This window comes from Miscanthus floridulus, chromosome 9, assembly GCF_019320115.1.
Source record: "Miscanthus floridulus cultivar M001 chromosome 9, ASM1932011v1, whole genome shotgun sequence".
Classification (NCBI taxonomy): Eukaryota; Viridiplantae; Streptophyta; class Magnoliopsida; order Poales; family Poaceae; genus Miscanthus; species Miscanthus floridulus.
In genome coordinates, this window is record NC_089588.1 from 111,953,069 (window position 1) to 111,971,182 (window position 18,114).

At 44.7% G+C, this 18,114-nt stretch overlaps 1 protein-coding gene across 1 annotated transcript; it reads left to right on the plus strand.

Annotated features, from left to right (window-relative positions):
* The first annotated feature begins 9,019 nt into the window (after positions 1-9,019).
* LOC136482661 (uncharacterized) lies at positions 9,020-12,323 on the plus strand. The gene is made up of 2 exons (XM_066479868.1): positions 9,020-10,146; positions 10,629-12,323. The coding sequence occupies exons 1-2, from the start codon at positions 9,524-9,526 to the stop codon at positions 12,166-12,168; spliced, it is 2,163 nt and encodes a 720-aa protein (XP_066335965.1). The 5' UTR covers positions 9,020-9,523; the 3' UTR covers positions 12,169-12,323.
* The last annotated feature ends 5,791 nt before the right edge of the window (positions 12,324-18,114 follow it).

An 18,114-nucleotide genomic window follows, 5' to 3' on the forward strand; every position in this document is an offset into this window, starting at 1 on the left:
GCTGATGAAGTTATTGAATCTGACACGGTTGTTGGTACCCACATGCTTCATCATTTTTGGATTGAGTCCCCTCTTGAAACTGGCTATTCTCTTAGCATCGGTGTCAACCATGTCGGGAGCATAACGACACAAGTTGTTGAAGGCATGCAAATATTGCGTCACGGTCTTGGTGCCCTGATTCAACACCAAGAACTCTCCCAACTTCTTCTCGGTCAGCCCAGGTGGAATATAAACTCCGCGGAAGGCCTCAGCGAACTCTCTCCATGAAATCTGAGCATTTGGAGGGAAGGTGGTGCGATGGCGCTTCCACCACATTCCCGCTGGTCCTTGCAACTGATGTGCAACATACTCTGTTTTCAATACCTCAGTCATCCTCAACACATGGAATTTATCTTCCATAGTGTTGATCCATTCCTCAGCATCGAGTGGCTCTGTTGCTTCCTTGAATATTGGCGGCCTGGTGTCCATAAAATCTTTGAAGCTGCTATATTGGTTCACCCCAATTCCACCACCCTGATTGTTACCGCATTGAACGTTGTTGGCGATGGTACGTAGAAAATCCTCCATGTTCTTCTGGGATTGTTCCGCGTTGCGCTGACTCCCGAGCAACTGTGCGAGGAACATCTCTAGGGTAAACGGGGGAGAAGGTGGCAAATGCGGTTCATGGGGAGGCTCGTTGTTGTTGCCGTGGTTTCCACCACCACCACCGGTCCCCGCACCGTTAGCACCGGTCTCAGCGGCCTCATACGTGGTACGGCGAGTGTTTGTCATCTGCATATTTCAGCAACAAGTAATGATTGAGTGAAGCTGTAATAATTGCAAGTGAAGGAAAAATTATGCCGTACTAAATTTACTGGAGAGAATAAATTCATACAATAAAACAGAGGCACAACAATCGCATCCCAATTAAAACAACATCACTTAATCAAATTACTTCAACAGCAAACATCGCATCCATACAACCAAATTGCCAGCATACATACACTGGACTTTTATGTGTTTAGATATCGCATTCTTAATCAAGTTCCAACCACATGCCAAGTCTCATAAGTTCGAAGCAAAACACATTAGGTTACATGCCAACAAAAGAAAGGTCATCGCGACAGGACCTAGATACTAGCGCAAGGCAACTAGCCTACTCCTCGGTACCATCATCGGGATCGGAGACGTCACCATCGCCCCCAGGTGAAACTACAGGCTCGTCCTTGTGGTCGTCGTCGATGTCCATGCCAGCGGCGTCTAGTGGAGCATATGGGCCAACCCCATTGTAGAGCACGTGAAACTCCTCGTACAGGTTGCCGTTGTACTCCTCTAGCTCATCGACCCTCTACGGCAGAAGGTCCCTCTTGTCCCAGGCTTCATTCCTTTCTTGAACCAACTGTCCAATCATGCGGTCTGCATTGTTGTTGGCTTGAGTCAACGTATGCACCCGCTGCATAGCTCTATCACCTCTCTCAACCGCCTGGTTCCGTTGTAAGTTCATATCAGACAACTGCTCCTGCAAACTAGCTATAGCACGTGCCTGTCTCTTCTTCTGCTTTCTCCCCTTGAGCTTATCCTGACCACGTAAGCCAGTCAAAGTCCAGTAGGTACTCTCAAGACCCTCATACGCTCTGATGGCGGCGAACATAGCACTCATAGCCTGATTGTTGCTAGCCTGTCCCTCAGCTGGACCTCTGACCAAGGCACTTCCCTGAGGCTGAACCCAAATAGCATCACGAGGATCATCCCTAGGAAAAGTGCCAGCTAGAGCTACTGCAAGCTCACTGGGAAATCTGCTCATGATATCCCTAATGACACGGAAAGCTGCTCCCTCTGCACCCTCAGCAGGGGTGCGACCCTCAAACTCCAAGTGCCAACCATCCCAATCTGGAGCATCACCGAGAGCAAGAACCGTGATCTCTACCACTGCAAGTCCATCCTCTGCTAACTGGCTCTCATTCCAAGAGTACACCGGCTCTTGACCCTCTGGGTACCCCACATCATGGAGCACTCTCCAAAGCAAGGTCGGCATGCCAAACTCGCTCAAGAAGGTGTCCGTGGTGCGGTGCTCCCTCAGGGCCAATGGACGTCAAGGTGCTCTTCCTCCGGTGGACTTACGGGCAGTTTGCTTCGTGTGGGCCATCTATAGCAAAAGTTCTTTTATTACCCCATGGAAACATATTTTAGGTGATACAACTTTTATCAAAATGAGATAATCAATTTATAAGGGGAGGAATGCATGACATGAATGAAAGGCACAAGTAATATGATGTATGTACGTGCCGTACGTTCTCACAAACTTATGAAATAAATAATTTCTAGCGACGAATTCGGTGGCATACAAACGATCTCTCAAATACGTAGCTAATACGTTCTACACGATAGCATTGTTATGTACCTGCAGAAGATTCATTTCAGCCCAATTCCCAATGAATGCATAAAAGCAGTAAATTTTATCTACACGCTCTACACGAATCCCCAGATACGTGTACAACGGTAGTAACTACCTGAACCATCGTCCTATTGACGGCATCGCCTCAACAGACGGAATACCCACACATGAGATACCTTTGTAAAACATGCGTAGAACATGTAATTACTCCAGCATCATATAAGCATTCACCCTAGATCGGCGGTGTATTCGATCATGCTCTCACAACTCACACTTACCGAGGCGTAGAGGCAAATGATCCATACACTACCACTCAAACAAGTGGCACTCATACAATAGCATGCCGTATGAGCGACGAAAGAGAAATATGATGCAAGAACCCCAAGTCAGTACTTAATTAAGCCACCTAGAGTCCTTAACTGGGCATAAAGGATATGACCACTGGCACACTTTTTAGTTTGGAAATCACGTTTTTCAAATGCCTTTTTTTTAAATACACTTGTGAACAGTAACATGCTAAACCATGCTCTGATACCAGCTGTAACAGAACCGACCAATTATATGAAATTAAGTAAGAAAATCATCCGCTAGAGCAGACGATTTAGCAAACTTAAGCCCATATAACCCGGTAGTCCGTGAAATCACGAAGGATTTCAAATCAACTTACATCCCAGCCAAGATCGTAATAAGTTTAGTGGTCACCATCACATATTACATAAAAGTTCGCATCTCAGATACATCAGAGTTTAAACATAGTTATTACAAAACGAGTTTGAATAAAAGTAGCGGAAGCCATTTGTTCAAAACCACACACACTCACACAGAGTTCAAATAAAGTGCCAGCTAATGATTATCTCCAACAAAAGCATTAGACGAGACATAAGGAATGACCATGCCCATGGTCCTAAGCATCACCCATCACAGGATAAAGGCAGTTGATATAGTAGCTATAATACATCTGCCCATCTGCAACAAGTGGGAATAAAACCCTGAGTACGAGAAGATACTCAGCTAGACTTACCCGACATAACCGAAAATAAGTGACACCAAGGATTATGAAGGGCTTTATAGTAGGGTAGCTGACTCATTTGCAAAAAGAAGCGTTTTTAGCATTTCCAGAACCTTTCTAAAAACATTATTGCCAAGTTAATTATTTATAACCTGTCGACTAGATTTGCACCTATACTAGAGCAAACATGTGATTAAGCAGGTAATGATAACCAATGATCATTAAACAACTTCCATAATGTCATATTCATTATAACTATCCAAGTGTTCCATCAACATTACTACAATGAAGTCACTCAAGTCAAGTGCTCACTATCCAGGAGCGATGGCGATTCGAATCGATTCCTAACCAGCTGGTGATTTATTCCTTACACAAACCTCACTCACCCGCTAAAGTGAGGTATTGATCACCGAGTCAACTATCCAGGAATCTCGAGTTTGCTAGGAACCACATGTACCCGGGGGCCGACCGACTGCACTTTGGTCTTATCATCTCGCCCCCATGTCCTACCACACCTGCTCCAACACAGTGCGCTGCGGGCAATCTACTCGGCCCGAATAATCTCCCAGCTTCGTGGTTGGAAGGTACTTTATCCGGCCAGCTAAATGTAAGGCATGCGTTCAACATGACTCGAGGCCCAACAACGGTCGGTCCTTAATCGACACAGACGGAAAGCACTACAGTTCAAAACTCTATAAGTTTCCGTCCGGTCTCAACTTCATTTAACACTTAGTTATACCATGACTTCATAGTCATCCAAGCAGATCCAGGTAACCACCTATAGCTCATAGGTGACAGGAAATCACCCGACTTCTACCGGTCTAAGCCAGCTAAGCATTGACTCGACTGCGGATACCAGGGTAACAAGGATATAGTATAACAAAGGTAGACAAGGTATAATGCAGCAACGGTTGCAAACAACTCCTGAATGTAATGCATCAATTAAAGTAAAGCATTTAATTAATAATTGCAAACCGGGAGAAAATGCTCCGGGGCTTGCCTCTCTCGAAGGAGCTCGGGCGGTGATCGGGGCACTCCGGAAGTTCTTCAACGTCCTCCTCGTCGGCTTCGGGCACTTCCTGCGGCTGCACCTCGAGCTGCTCCTCGGGCTCCTCGGGTATGACGACTGGATTCTCGGTTTGCGATCCTAAATGATGCAATGTGCGTAAGTGCTTATGCCATCGATGCATCGGATGAGATGAATACAATGGGTATGCTTGAATGCAAGGTAGTCAACATCATCCAAGAACATATACTACAAGCACATATCATCTACTGCATTCTCTTCTACTATTAATATGCTAAGTTAACACATCTTATTAAATGCTTCAAAGATACACCAAAGCTTTACTAATTTCTTAATCACACATAAAGCAACACTTGATTAAATCCTAATTAATAATAATAGGTTTGAATAGCAACAACTATTTTTATTGCTTAGAAAAATCTTAGAAAATTACCATAGCACAGACTACCCTAAGTAGTCTACCATCAGATTTTCATGGTATTTGAATGAGTGGATTAGCCTACACAAAAATAACAAGCTATGGCATGATTATGAACATGAAAATACTTTGTACTGTGAAAAATGTCAAACAACAGAGAAATTATTTTTCCTATGTTCTACACAGCAAATAATCACTGTACAAAAATCATCACATTCATGTTTTATACAAATTTTGCTCTCTAGCAAAATTAACAAAAATCAGCCATCAAAGGCACTTGAACTACACCTCATAATTTTTCTACAGTACATGCATGACATATATTTTTTCTAGGAAGTACATTACATAAGATGATTAACAAACTTGGAAATCATATTTTTCTGAAGCCTATAGGTTTTTCTACACATTTTTCAAGTTATCAGCAATATTAAGGATTAAATAAAGCTCTACAGAAAAGTATCTCAAAAATGACATGCAATATTTTTATCATGTAGATCTGGTGACAAGGAACCTAGCAAAATTTGTCTCAACAAATTTGGAGCCAAAATGAGTACATAAACATTTTCCAAAGCCTTTAAGTAGAAATCTGAAAAATCATTTTTGAAATCATTTTAAACTTCAGCCGACACAATCGCTGGGTGCATCCGGTGCTGTACACCCAGAGAGGCTGCCACGCGGGACCCAACGGGTCAACCGGCCCCACTGGCCAGTCACCCAGAGGCAGGGGACGGCTTTGACAAGCCGGATCTCACCGGCGGTGAGGTCACCGGCGGCGTGGTCGGCACCGTTGGACTCCACACATCGATGCGCACCCGTTGGTACAACTTGCAAGGCCATAGGACCACCGAAGCAAGGTGGCCGGCGGCCATGGCGCGCGGCGGCGCTGTAGAGCGGCGACATGGGCTCGTTCCGGCGCAAGGGTGGCCGGAGCGGCGTCGTTGACTCGCAACCGAGGTCCGCCATTGCGAGGCGGGCACAGTGCGCATGAAAAGAGGAAGAGAGGGAGGCGGAGCAGGGCTAGCCACGGCGGCGTGCGCTGCGGCCGAGGTCCGACGAGCGACAGCGCGGAGGAAAAATGCGCGATTGGGCCTCACCTCCGGTCGAATCGCGTGGCGAGCTGGTTGGCAGCGTGGTGCGCGAGGTGGCGGTGCTGCGGGCGAGATGGAGGGCTCAACGGCGAGCCGTGGTGGTCAGGCGAGCTGGTCCCGGTGAGGCGCGGCGCGCTCTGCTGCTGTCGCTGCTGCTGGGCGCGTGGGAGAGTGAAGTGGAGGATTGAGGAGGAGGCAGCGCTGCTCGGCTGGTGTAGGTGCGCGCGTGGAGGGCGAGGCAGACCGGCTGCGACGCGCGGCGGGCGTCGCCGACGCATGGCCGCCACGCGGCGGTCGTGCCCTTGCGCTGGTCGGAACGGCGAGCGGGAACGGGCGTGGCGCAGCGCGGAGCAGGCCGGACGCGGCGCTGGGCTGGGCCGAGCGTGGGGCGCGCGGGAGGCGGGCGCTGCTGTAGGCCGGGCCGGCTTCGGCCGTGGGCCGAGAAGCGAGGCGGCGGCCCATGAAGGGAGAAAAGCAATTTTCAAATTATATTTTCAAGAAATTTTCAAATACCAGTTTTCAAATATCATTTTGAGCAAGAAAATGACATCTTTTGAAAATGTCCCAAAAAGGAAAATTGCTTAGAATTTAATCCTCTACAACTTTGATTTTATGACCAAAGTCCAATTTTTGATAGATTTTGAATTATAAAATTAAAGTCAATTTTAACTCAAAACCCTAATTTTGGAGAATTATTTTTAAAGCAAAATTTGGCAATAATTTGAATACAAACTTTGCTCCAAAAATTATGCTAAATAATTCTAGATGATTTACAATGATAGCCAAACATGTTTTACTAACCTAGCAAGCATAATCAGGGCAAAAATAACTCTAACAAGTGTATACAACATTTACGTTTCACGAGCATGTTTCGTATGTTTCGAAGCAGGGTTTCAGTTATTATTTACATGATTAGGCATGTATGATTAAGATGCTTGATGATGCATGATATGCATGATTTGCAGTGCCTAAATGCTGGCATAACACCGGGGTGTTACAGGTACATATTTTTTTTTCCTTGATTAATCTCATAATTTTTGGGCCTTGTATTTGACACAAATACTCTATTTGTTCTCGGCGGTTAAATCATCGTAAAATCCAACAATGCATAAGATTTCTTTCTTTTTCTAACTAATCTTCGTAATTTCTAGGCTTTGTATTTGACATGAATACTCTACTTAATATTAGCCATTAGATCATCATAAAATTTGAAGATTCATATTCTTTTCTTTTTTTTCCAATTAATCTTTTAATAATTTCTAGGCCTTGTATTTGATAAGATTAGTGTATTTGTTCTCGTCCGTTTGATCCTTGTAATATCCAACACTACATATTCTTTTCTTTTTTCGATTAATCTCATAAATTCTAGGTCTTGTATTTGATATCGATACCTTTTTATTCTCGGACGTTGGATTATCATAAAATCTAACATTCCATATTCTTTTGTTTTTATACTCTATTTATTCTCGGCCATTATTAGATCATCATAAAATTCAACTATGTATATTTTTTCTATTTTCTAATACTTTTACTACTGGAAACCAAAAATTCCCAGTAGTGTTTATTTATTCTTGACCGTAGATCTATCATAAAATACAATGGTGGATATTCTTCTCTTTTTTGCTGATCAATCTCGTAATTTCTAGGCTATCTAGGCGACCGTGAAGGCTTTTTTTATTCTGTTGTATCTTACTATTACTAATTAGAGGCCACGTTAATTCCCACCGGACGCGCTAGAAAAAAAGATAAATTCTAGAAATTCTCACATCAATCAGAAACATCTGGCCTTTAATTTGGTAGACTCGAATCATCATCATCGATAATAGCCATTGATCTATTGTAATTTAGAGTAAAAATTACCCACCACCGCCGTTATGAAAAATACATAAAGTAACCCCTAATTTTGCATCTAAATTACCCACCGCTGCCATTACGCAAGATAATTCGGAATAACCCCCTAAATTTGTATATAAACTACCCACATCTGTGATTATGAAAGACAGTTCAAATAACCCCCTAAATTTGCATCTAAATTACACACCTTTGTCATTATGAAACATAATTCCAAATAACCCCCGTAAGATTGCATATAGTTACCATCTTTATTATTATGAAAGATAATTTAAACAATAATTAAAGATAATGAATTTAAAGATCAATCCCTTGCAAAAAAAAAGTATATTAATAAGTTAATGATAATTGGATATAGGCTATGAGTATCTATTATGTTAGAAAATAAACAAAGACAAAAACATAAACTTAATATAAGTAATTCTTTATTCATCAAATGCATTAAACAATAATTAATAGTTATATCTCCTAAAATTCTAGCCCGTACGAGAGCACGGGTTGATGCACTAGTTAATATAAAAGATAGATGTTTGTATATAATATATGTTTCGGTCATATGCTTCCTGTATATATTACAAAAGAATGACGAGCATATATACAGCGACAGCATGCCTACCACTTTCTATGCATTATTAAATGAGCTTAAGGCAGGTTAGATCAATCCTTACACGATGTGAATAGCATAACATGCATCGGCATGAACTTGTGTGAACATGAATCCTTGTATGTTTTTAATTTTTTTTGTCTACAAGAATGCAATATAGTAGCACTTGAGCAAGAGCTGTTTAAACAAAGATCAAGTATCAGAGAAGAGCATGATGTCATATTGATTACACAAGTAGCATGATGTCATATTGATTACAGAAGTATACAGCATCTTCTGCATTCTTGGAATCAGCTTTCGATGTGTGTTGGTTCACTAGTCGTGGAGTCGACTTGCTGTTGCCGGTCTTCGCAATGGGAACGGGAGTTAACTTGCGTGTGAATATTGACAACTCAACATTAAAGTCTCCATAGTGACCAAGACTGCTGAAGACCACGACTGATATGCTTGTTAAGTTACAAAAAAAATGCTATATTCTTGCTAGGTATAGGAAAAAGAAGAAGAAGGATATATAAAATTTTGACCGAGATGACCTGATGGAGTCATGATACGATTAGCTGACACACAAGGAAACATCACATCAAGCTATATATGTATGTGCACTTGCAGAGCTATACTAGTATATAACTAATATATAAGACCTCGAAAGCACACAGGTTCAATCACATCGGCTCAAGAGTGTTCTTTCCACCACCAACAAGCAAGCAATATCCAACAGGCAAAAGCAGAGCATCCTCCAACCAAATGGCACCAACCCAGTCCGAGGACAACAATCCTTCAGCAGAGTACAAGCTGAAGAAGTACCTTCTTCTACTGGCCACTCTGGTTGTGTCGGTGACATACGTTGCCGGCCTCAACCTGCCAGGAGGAGTCTGGCAGGACGACGACACAAAGGATGGTCACCGCGCCGGTGACCTAATCCTTTTGGACACCCACCATAGCCGATACCTCACCTTCTACTACTGCAACGCGACTGCGTTTGCGGCCTCGGTCGTGGTCTGCCTCCTCCTCCTCATCCTGCAGGAGGGCAACAACGGAGTCTGTGAAACCGTGCTCCGGGTGGTCATGGTCCTCGATTTACTTGGACTCATGGGGGCCTAAGCTGCCGGAAGCTGCCGCGATGCATTCACAACCATATACTCCACACTGGTAATGTCTGTTGTCTTGGCCTACGCCGTGCTTACTTTCTCACTTTATATCATCTCCAAGCTAGAGAAATGTAAAGATGATAAGCAGCAGCAAAAGGAGGATCATGAGAAAGTAAAGGACAAGGTCGCAAGTAGTGAGGTCTTGATGCTACTTGCGACCTTTGTTGTTACCATCACATATGGGGGTGGGCTAAGCCCACCGGGTGGCTTCTGGAGCAACATCCAGGATGGCCTCCGTGTGAGCCTCCCAATTCTGCAGGACCACAGCTCCGCCCGCTACCAGGCGTTCTTTGTCTGCAACACAACTGCGTTTGTCGCCTCCCTTCTCATCATCATGCTGCTCCTCGACAAGAGGCTCAAGAAGGAACTCTCTGTACGGTCTGTTGCGCTGTACGGGCTCATCGTCGTCGCGCTCTTTGGCCTCGTTGGGGCCTATGCTGCTGGGAGCTGCAGAGAGATTGACACTACTATCTATGTAGTCTCTCTGATTGGCGCAGTTCTTGCATACATCTTCCTCCAAGTGGCAATTACTAGAGCCGCTCAACGATGTCGTCAACCAAGCACAAGGGAAATCAATTGGTCGCCAAGAACACCCAATGCACCACATGGGCCACCTGGTAGCAGCAGGTATATATATCATATGACGACCACAAGCCTCTTCCCTAGATTCCTCTAAGCCAGCAAGTCAAGTTTTCTTTGCTTGCACGGCAGTCCAATAACATTTTTCGTGGCTGGAAGTCACACGAGCAATATAAAACAATAGGAACAAAAATAAATAAGTACCAAATCTCTCTAAATAGATCACCGAGAGATAGATAACATTTTCCAAAAAAAAAGAACTGATACTAGTTTCACATTTTTATAAATTAAAATAATTTACTTATAATTTTTTAGATATTAAACCAAAATTTTATTATGTTTAGAAAATAGAAAAAACAACTTTGAAACCAGCTAGGGGGTCAAATTTTGTCTCAACAGTTGGAGGGTATCTAGTACCTAGTCTTGTAGTTCAAGGTTGAAAATCGAATTGCTATGTAACTTAGTAGTTGAAGTTTGAAAAATGAACTTTACCCTTAACTAATTCTATCTATATACGTCTGAATTTACAGGGATAGAGGACAAGATGATGTAGGACTGGAAAAGGCTCATGATCTTGTTATTTTGCTTGCTTCCCTTGTTGCGAGCGTCACTTACCAAGCCGGACTAGATCCACCGGGCGGTCTGTGGTCAGACAACCGGGATGGCCACCATAAGGTTGGTGATCCGGTACTCCTCACAACACACCCTCAGCGGTACAAGGTGTTCTTCTACAGCAACTCAGCAGCATTTGTGGCATCCTTGGTTGTCATCCTTATGGTGAAGTGCAGATTCCTAGTTATGCGCCGCTCACTGGAGGCAGCCATGTTAGTGGATCTGTTTGGACTCATAGTTGCATATGCCGCAGGGTGCTGCAGGGATGTGAGCACCTCCATATATGTTGTTGCCTTGGCTGGTGCCGTCCTTGTCTACGTGGTGATTCATATCATCTTCTTCACACTAGACAAAGAGGACAAACATGGAAATGCTCATGAGTTGGACAGTAAACGGGAGGTGTTACTGCTCCTTGCAATCTTAGCTGCTACAATCACTTACCAAGCTGGGCTGACCCCGCCAGGCGGCTTCTGGTCAGCGGATGATGAGTTTGGTCACCGTGCAGGATTCCCGGTCCTTCTCGACAACTACCCTGGCCAGTACCGAGCCTTCTTCTACTGCAACGCGACGAGCTTCATGGTGTCCGTGGCCCTGATTGTCCTGCTAGTGAACCCAAACCTGTACATGCCAGGCATACGGTGCTATGCCTTCTTTGTGTGCATGGTGGTGGGCTTGTTTGGGTTAATGGGCGCATACGCTGCAGGAAGTTCCCGGCAACTGCGAACCTCTATCTATGTCTTGGTATTGTTTGCTCTGGTTTTCACTTGTGTAACCTCGTGGGTGGTCATTCTCTTGATTCGACGACTTATGGAACATCGTCATGATAAAGGAGATGGGCCATCTGTTGGCGGCGACGCAGGCATAGGTGGCACTGTTAATACTGATGCATCCCCTGAACAAGACAACGACAAGGAGAAGAAGGAGGAGGAGCAGAAGAAGCTGCGTGAGTACTTGATGCTGCTAGGAGTCCTGGCTGCGAGTGTGGCATACCAATCTGGCCTGAAACCACCAGGTGGCCTCTGGCAAGACAACGATGGTCACTCTGCAAGCAACTCAATCCTCCACGACACTGACAAAAGTCGGTACCATGCTTTCTTCTATAGCAACTCCACTTCATTTATGGCGTCCATCGTCGTCATCGTCCTGCTGCTTCCATTGCATGAGGAGTTGCCGCTATGGTCACTGCGTATGGCCATTTTGCTAGATTTGGTTGGCCTCCTGGTTGCTTACGCAGCAGGCAGTACCAGAGACTGGGAGATGTCCAGGAATGTCATTGCTCTGGTAATTCCCTTGCTGATCTATATTGCATCCTATGCACTATACACCTGGTACCGACAAACAAAGTGCAGCGACAGCCGACAACCAGGGCCTGCCGACAGCGAGGTGACAAAAGTAAAGCATGGAGGCAATTCCAATGATGTGGAGAAGAACTTGTCGAGATGCAATTCTCTGTTCTGAGTTGTAATTTTGCCCACCTGCCGTTGCGCGTGTATTAAGATGTAGACTTGCTTATTCAGGCTATGTTGTTCCTTGTTTATGCATAATAATTAGTCCTCAACCTATGAATAATTCACACTAGCTGATCGAGTTATATATTGAATGACATATTTTCTCTGCGGCATAAATTATGTCATCGACAATGGTTTATTTGAGGAATTTTGGAGTGCATGGAAATAATGTATCCCTTCATTCAGAAAGATCTAATGGCGTCAAATAAGAAGGAACCAATTAATTAAGAGGGAACTTCGAGTCAGAATCTACTAGTGGCAATATGTCAAAACAGCACAAAAGAGACAACTTAATTAGTGACTCGGAGTCGAAACACGTCACTAATGTTACATTAGTAACGGTAAAGGGAATGTGACACTACTAGGTGTCGTCCATGGTGCAGAAACAAAACACATCACCAATGATGAATTATCAGAGACTCTTCCCAACTAAATGCGTCACTGATAACAGGGGCTGTTAACAATGACATGCTCCAATAAAACGCGTCTAAGCCATGTGACGCAAAAAAAATATGAAGATTGCCTAAGTCGGACTCAAGTCTAGAACCGACCCGTCACCTCCCTCGACCCAACGTCCGAGGTCCTTCCCCTCTCTTCTCCCATGCTCTCTCTGGCGAATACTTTCCCTAGCCCCCGCCGCCGCCGGATCCCGCACCCGCCCTCCCACCCTCCACCATAGCAGTCCCGCCCTGGTCGCCGCCGCTGCGCTCCGCTGACGGCCCTTGTCCAACAACACTTGTGTAAGAGAACTTAATTTAATGTGCACTTTCCATGACATTCACATCTTTTTAGTCACAAGTGGTTGTAATAAAAAATAGTTGGATGTCGGATTCTTTTCATACTTTGTGTCGATATTAATTTAGTTATCTCATTGCAGAAACTTAATTTAATGTTCTCTTCAGTTGGCGTTTATTGCTTCCAGTAATCCTTTTCTTTTACTAGATGTTGTTGTGAAGTGTCGTAATGCTCTGGAACATTGCTACCATTTTGGGGTGTTACACTAGCTTCAATCAGTGAATTAATTGCGTTTGAAGTAGCTATCCTTTAGGTTACCTATTGCTCCACGGACGCTAACCCAGAGGCGCTCGCTGCTGAGGTTGCCCAGATTTGCTGATAATTTGTTGGTGGGTTTAGGCAACGTTGCCAGGTGGAAGGAAGCGGCAATGGCTAGACGCGATGCGGCAAGCCACAAAGAAGGAAAAAGGAGTGTCCAGATACTACGGCTGAATGGAAAACAGATATATTTTTTTCAGTTGTTGTAAATTGCATAGTGTAACAAACTAGATGCATATCTTTCATAGTAGTTTCAACTGTCAAACTGTAGTTGTGTTAATTTAGATTCTGTCCCGAGTTGAACACCAAATAATTAGAAATGTCTAGGTACCGAGAAGAATTGCTGTGCCGTTCTGAATAAAATTTCATAGCCAATGGACCAGCTGTGCCATTTATCAATATGGTGAAGAAGAAAAGAACATACTGAAGTTTGCTACTTGTTGAGAACATACTGAACTCTGTATTAGGATAATTGTATAGTCTAGCTAAATTGTATCACAAGTGTACTCTCCCTGTACATGGCTATATATATATATATATATATATATGAAAGGCACCTCCCACAATGGGTATGTGGCGATTCCCCTAACCATACTGCTGCCCACCCCCATTGCCCGGGCCGTGCCTCCCCCTCCTCCTAACCCTATAGCTAGCGGCATCGGCACTCCGCCATCTCCCCACCCTCTAGCATAAAGACAGAGTTGACCTCCAGCTCCATGGCTGGTGCCCACACCAGCGCCTCCTCCAAGTCAGATCTCGCACCAGTGTTCAGCGTACCGCCATATGCCACCATCACCGTCAAGTCCCACGTGTCGATCACCCTCGAGTTGAAGCACCCTAACTTCACCCGCTGGTCGCCCTTCTTCCTCACCCTGTGTGGCAAATTTGGCCTTCGCTTGCACGTCGACGGCACGGCGGCGACGTGTCCTGATGACCCGGCTTAGGCAGTCGCCAACTCCTGCGTTCCTCAGCTCTTCAAGGACGACATTCTTGGCCTGACCTCAAGCTTGACTAGATGGCCCACCAGCACTAGACTATGATCGAGGGCTTCTTCCAAGCGAACAAGCCTCCCTGCACCGTCTTCCTCAGTCACAATTTCCACGCCATGACTCAGGGTGACCTCTTTGTCGACAAGTACTGCCAGAAGATGAAGGCTACGCAATGTTGGCCACACTGTCCTCGACTCACAGCTCGTCCTCAACCTGCTGCTTGGCCTCAACCCTCGCTTCTCCAGCACCACCGACAACACTGCCGACTCTGATCCACACTATCCGACTTCGCCATGGCACACGAGAAGTTGGTTCTCAAGGAACTCCATCTCGCTAATTGTCACACCCAATTTTAAGGATAAAATTGAATGCACAATACTCATGTGTGCCCAGAAATCAGTCACACACACAAGCGACAAATCATATAAAGTATCATCACGGTGTCTCTTACATCACAAATAATAATATTAAGTAGTCTTACACAACACAGCGGAATAGTAAAGGGATAACACTCTCGTGGAACACCATCACAGGGAAGGTCAACTGGTTGACCACAAGCCTAAAAATCCTCAGGGAAATCTTCATACCCGTTGTCATCTGTTACCCATCCGGGATTTTCATCCAAATAAAGAAAATAAACAAGTGTAAGTACATCCCGTACTTAACAAGCTAACATGGGGTTATGAAGCTCAAAAGGTTGACACTGGTTTACTGCAGTTAGCATTTTTAGTAAGTCAAACTTTTATTCTCAGGTATTATCAAGTTATGCTTAAGCTCCCATTTAATCCCATACGAACATATATCAGTGTAAAGTGTATCGTATATCATCATAGAACGTCTTAAATGAACATCATCAAGTATCCAGTTATTCTGTGAGTTTTCCGAGCCACTCGTAACCGTGAGCACGGCTGTTATAACAGTTTGTTACCCTCTGCAGAGGTGGTGCACATTCACCGCGAGTCGTGATCCCCATATGCCCGGGTTAATTACTCCCATGTCACTACCAAGGTGAGCGGACAGGGTACACTATGAAGCCATTTCATAGGTTTCCCTAACAAGTTAGGGCCGCTAGGTTTCCTTGGCAGGCAGATGTAGGAACCCCCTTTCCTATGGCACATATCCATCGTGGCTATACTCATAGAAACAGAGGCAGCCCTATACCCAACGTGGCAAGCCCCATTTACGCCAAAAAGGTAACCTCTAACTAGCTAGAAAAGTTCCTATTACTGAGCTAAAGTCAGAGCCATATGACTCTCCCGGTTGCACTGTCAGTCCCAGCTTTTGCCGATAGATAAGTCCTTATGGAGGGCTGGGAGCAACATGAACAAAGGTCATTTGCACTTTCGCCCTATGGAACAGTTGTTATAAATCATGTTAAACTCTTTGTTCCATAGAATCATTCATCATCATGTATATCAAGTTCAGTTAGAGCACTAGCAATCTACCCATATGCATTTAACCCATAGGAGACAAGGAACAAGATAAACAATCACTAGGATGTCCTTACGGGTATCAAAATTAGACACATGCAAATAAGTAATTGATTAAAGTGAAATAGGATATCAAGGAAGGCCCATGCTATACTTGCCTTGGTTCACAAACTCGTGCTGGTCCTGCTGGTTGTCGAAGAGTTCTTGGTCTCCAACATTTTCCTCACCGTCTGAACGCGACCAACACGGCAACATACAACATTCCAAAAGCATTCATGCAAAGCAAACATTCCTATCATTAGAATAGTACACCAATAGTATTGAAAACAAGATAAAATGTTTGTAAATATAATCTACGTCTCGCTACGATCATGTCAACGCGAAGTTCACGAAAAACGGAGCTAAAATGCGAAAGTTATGATTTAAACGGGTTTTCCTATAGCCATATATTTAATTAAATCTAATCATGAAATTAAAAAGTTCCAAACTTGACTAACAGTAGTTCCAACATGTAGCTTATGAAATTATGAAGCTAACGCGATTTGAATGGATCAATTCGGAGCTAAAACGACAATTTTATAAGCGAAACAGTTCAAATGGCATTTCCGTAAATACTGAAAACGTATTTTTTGACTTAAGCCGTGAAGTTTACGTTTTCCAAACGAAAATGCGCATTCGGGGAACTACGCCTTGGACTGCGGGTTAGGACTTAGAAAAGTCCAGGGTTTCTTTTGCAAATCAGCCATGTGAAGGGGTATCGGAAGATCTCGGCCGTCGGATCATGGATGGAGGGCTCGGATTAGACCTGGGGAGGGAGAGAGAAGGATTCCGGCCGGGCACCGTAGCAGCCGCGGTGGCGCTCCATTGCCGGCGACGAGAAACATGTCGGCGAGCTCGGTTACGGGCCTATGGTCCACGGTTGGCGCAATCGAACGCACCGGAAGAGAGGGAGGGAGCAGGGGATCACGCTCAGGTCGAGAAGACGGCCGGAGGGGAAGGCCGAGGCGGCAGGCGCCATGGCCGGCGGCCGAAAGCTCGCGGACGCACACAAAACAAGGTCTACGGCCTACGAAATGGGAAATAAGTTGCACGGGGAGAGAGAGGGGATCACGGTGAAGCTCACAGCGGGGAGAACGGGGTCGACGGCGGCTCGGAGTCGGCGATTCGCGCGGAGGCGGGCGGCGGATTCTGGTGACCTCGGAGCGGCGGTTGCAGGGGCTTCCTTTTGGAAATCAGCGTACCCCGCAACAGACCAGCAATCCTGCAACACGCCAGGGAGTGCCTAACAATGCTCCTATGAAGAGTGGTGCACCCAACAATCCCAATGCCTGCTACCGATGCGGAGAAGTAGGTCACTATGCTCATCAGTGTCCTAAGAAGCAGAACCAACAAGCACCTTAGAACCAGACCAGCAATCAGAAGTTCAATGCCCGACCACCTCACACTGCGAAGGTGAACTATGTGTCATCTGATGCAGCTCAGGAGACGCCTGAGGTCATGCTAGGTACGTTCAGCGTCAACTCTATTTCTGCTACCGTACTTTTTGATTCTGGTGCTTCGCATTCTTTTATCTCCCAAGCTTTTGTTAGAATGCATAGCATACCTTTGTGTGCCATGAAAAACCCCATACTAGTAAATTCCCCGGGAGGTAGTATGCCCTCTTCTTATTGGAGCCCCTCAACTAGCATTTCCTTAAGGGGGGTAGACTTCAAAGTGAAGCCTATTGTGTTGAGAACAGCGGGAATTGATCTTATCCTGGGAATGGATTGGTTGAAACAACACTGGGCAGTGATTCAGTGTCAGGAGAAATCTGTGGTTGTGACATCACTCAATGGAGATAGAATCTATGTAGAAGTGGTAGTGCATGCTCAGCCTACAGCCACAATGAACTAGCTAGATGGTGAAGTCAATGAACAAGATCATGTCATGGAGGAGTTCCCGGATGTCTTCCCCGATGACTTGCCAGGTATGCCACCTGACCGAGACATTGAATTCATTATTGAATTATTACCTGGAACTGCACCAATAGCTAAACGTCCATATAGAATGGGAGTTAATGAATTAGAAGAGCTTAAGAAACAACTAAAAGAGTTGCAAGAAAAAGGTTTCATACGCCCCAATTCTTCCCCATGGGGGGCACCTGTGATCTTTGTGGATAAGAAGGATGGTAGTCAATGGATGTGTGTGGATTACCGCTCACTTAATGAGGTTACCATCAAGAATAAATACCCTTTGCCTAGGATTGATGATTTGTTTGATCAGTTGAGAGGAGCTCATGTGTTCTCCAAGATTGATCTCCGCTCTGGGTATCATCAGCTTAAGATTCGAAACTCGGACATACCCAAGACAGCATTCACTACACGGTATGGATTATATGAGTACACCGTTATGTCTTTTGGATTGACCAATGCACCTACATACTTC